General features: G+C 54.1%; 1 protein-coding gene across 1 annotated transcript; it reads right to left on the reverse strand.

The window, feature by feature from the left end:
• Window positions 1–240: 240 nt before the first annotated feature.
• Window positions 241–1445, reverse strand: EAH_00066380 (ATPase, AAA family domain-containing protein, putative; the record flags this gene model as incomplete). The annotated part of the gene is made up of 1 exon (XM_013392715.1): window positions 241–1445. A coding segment is annotated over one exon (1205 nt), but the record flags the coding sequence as incomplete, so codon positions are not given.
• Window positions 1446–1862: the final 417 nt, after the last annotated feature.

A 1862-nucleotide genomic window follows, 5' to 3' on the forward strand; every position in this document is an offset into this window, starting at 1 on the left:
AGACAACAGACACAACAACCCCTCAGCAGCAGCAGCAGCAGCAGCAGCAAGAGGTAGCAGCAGCAGCAAGAAGCAGCAGCAGCAGCAGGGACAGCAGCAAGGAGCAGCAGCAGCAGCAGCAGCAAGAGCAGCAAGGAGCAGCAGTAGCAGCAGCAAGAGCAGCAAGGAGCAGCAGTAGCAGCAGCAGCAGCAGCAAGTAGCAGCAGCAGCAGCAGCAGCAACAGCAAGAGCAGCATATACCTAAGAACTTCCTCCATGGGTCTCCGCCTGCTGCAGTAGGTGGTGTCTCTTGCTGCAGCGAGTGCAGCAGCAAGCCTCTGCTGCTGCTCCTCCTTTGACAGCAGCTGTACATACACCGGGGGCCCCACAGTCTCCCCCCCAGCAGCACAGAGAGGCAGCACTCTAACAGCTCCTTCTGCTACTGCAGCAGCAGCGCGGCTTGGCTGTTGCTGCTGCTGCTGCTGCTGCTGCTCGTTCTCACTTGCTGCTGCTGCTGCTGCTGCTGCTTTTTGTAATACTGCAGCAGGGAGGTTGCAGCGCGTATTTGCAGTGTATAGGCAGCTTCGAAGATATAATGATGAGGGGCCCCCCTTCCCATTGTTATATTCTTGAGACAAAGAAGAAGCAATCTTAGCTGCTTCTTCTCTTGTAGCAGGCTGCGCCCTGCTGCTGCTGCTGCTGCTGCTGCTGCTGCTGGGGGGCAGCAGCGAGAAATAAGGTAAATGACTAATATCGAAGAAGGGGACAGGAGGCCTCAGTGCTGCTGCTGCTTCAGCAAGGAGTTTGTCTTCCTCTTCATCTCCTGCTGCTGCTGCTGTCTCCTGCTGCTGCTCTTGCTGCTGCTGCTGCTGCTGCTGCTGCTTCCTGCGCTTGCGGAGGGAAGCAGCAGTTAGAGGGCTAGCAGCAGCAGAATAAAGCCCGTTTAACTCGTCTCCTCTCTTTGTGCTGCTGAGTCTCCGTTTGCTGCAGCCGAGTTCATTTGCTGCAGCATCTGCTGCTGTAGGGGGCCCCCAAGGGGGCCCCCCCTCTGCTGCATGCATCTCTGGGGGCCCCCATTGGCTGCAGTTCTGCGATTGTAGTTCTCTCATCTCTTCTTCTAAGGACAGACAATTTGATTGAGAAGCATCTAACAGACTATCGTCTTCTAATAAAGAAATACTATTTGCTGCTGCTGCTGCTCCTGCTGCTGCTGCACTGGGGGGCCCCCTAAAAGAAGGGGGGCCCCCAGTAGGGGGCCCCCTAGAAGTAGGGGGGCCCCCAGTGGGGGGCCCCCTATAAGAAGGGGGGCCCCCAGTAGGGGGCCCCCTATAAGGAGGGGGGCCCCTAGCAGAATTCATAGAAAGGGGGGCCCCTATTGGGGGCCCCCCTAAAGAAGAAGAAGAGGGGCCCTCGAATTGTTCTGCCTCTGCAATGAGGTCATCTATATTCTCCTCATAACCATCCATTGTAAACCCTAAACCCTAAACCCTAAACCCTAAACCCTAAACCCTAAACCCTAAACACTAATCCTTTGGCATTTGGGAGAAGGTTTCGATGTTTTGAAGGATAGAGGAGAAGTAGTGCTGCGCTTTGTTGTTGTTGTTTGCTCATAGGCAGAGACAAACCCTAAACCCTAAACCCTAAACACTAAACCCTAAACCCTAAACCCTCTCCGCGGCAGGGTTAGCATAAGAGATGATGAGGCAGACAGAAGAGATCTGTGTTATCTTCGACTTGTAATTACTACACTTTAGGGTTTAGGGTTTAGGGTTTAGGGTTTAGGGCTGTCGCTGTTTCAAAGAAGATCGGGGCCCGTGGGGTTGGTGGGGTTGTCTTTATAACACCATCGGTAAAAGCCTAGGGTTTAGGGTTTAGGGTTTAGG

Source organism: Eimeria acervulina, genomic scaffold (genome assembly GCF_000499425.1).
Source record: "Eimeria acervulina Houghton genomic scaffold, Eah_scaff2401, whole genome shotgun sequence".
NCBI classification, from domain to species: domain Eukaryota; phylum Apicomplexa; class Conoidasida; order Eucoccidiorida; family Eimeriidae; genus Eimeria; species Eimeria acervulina.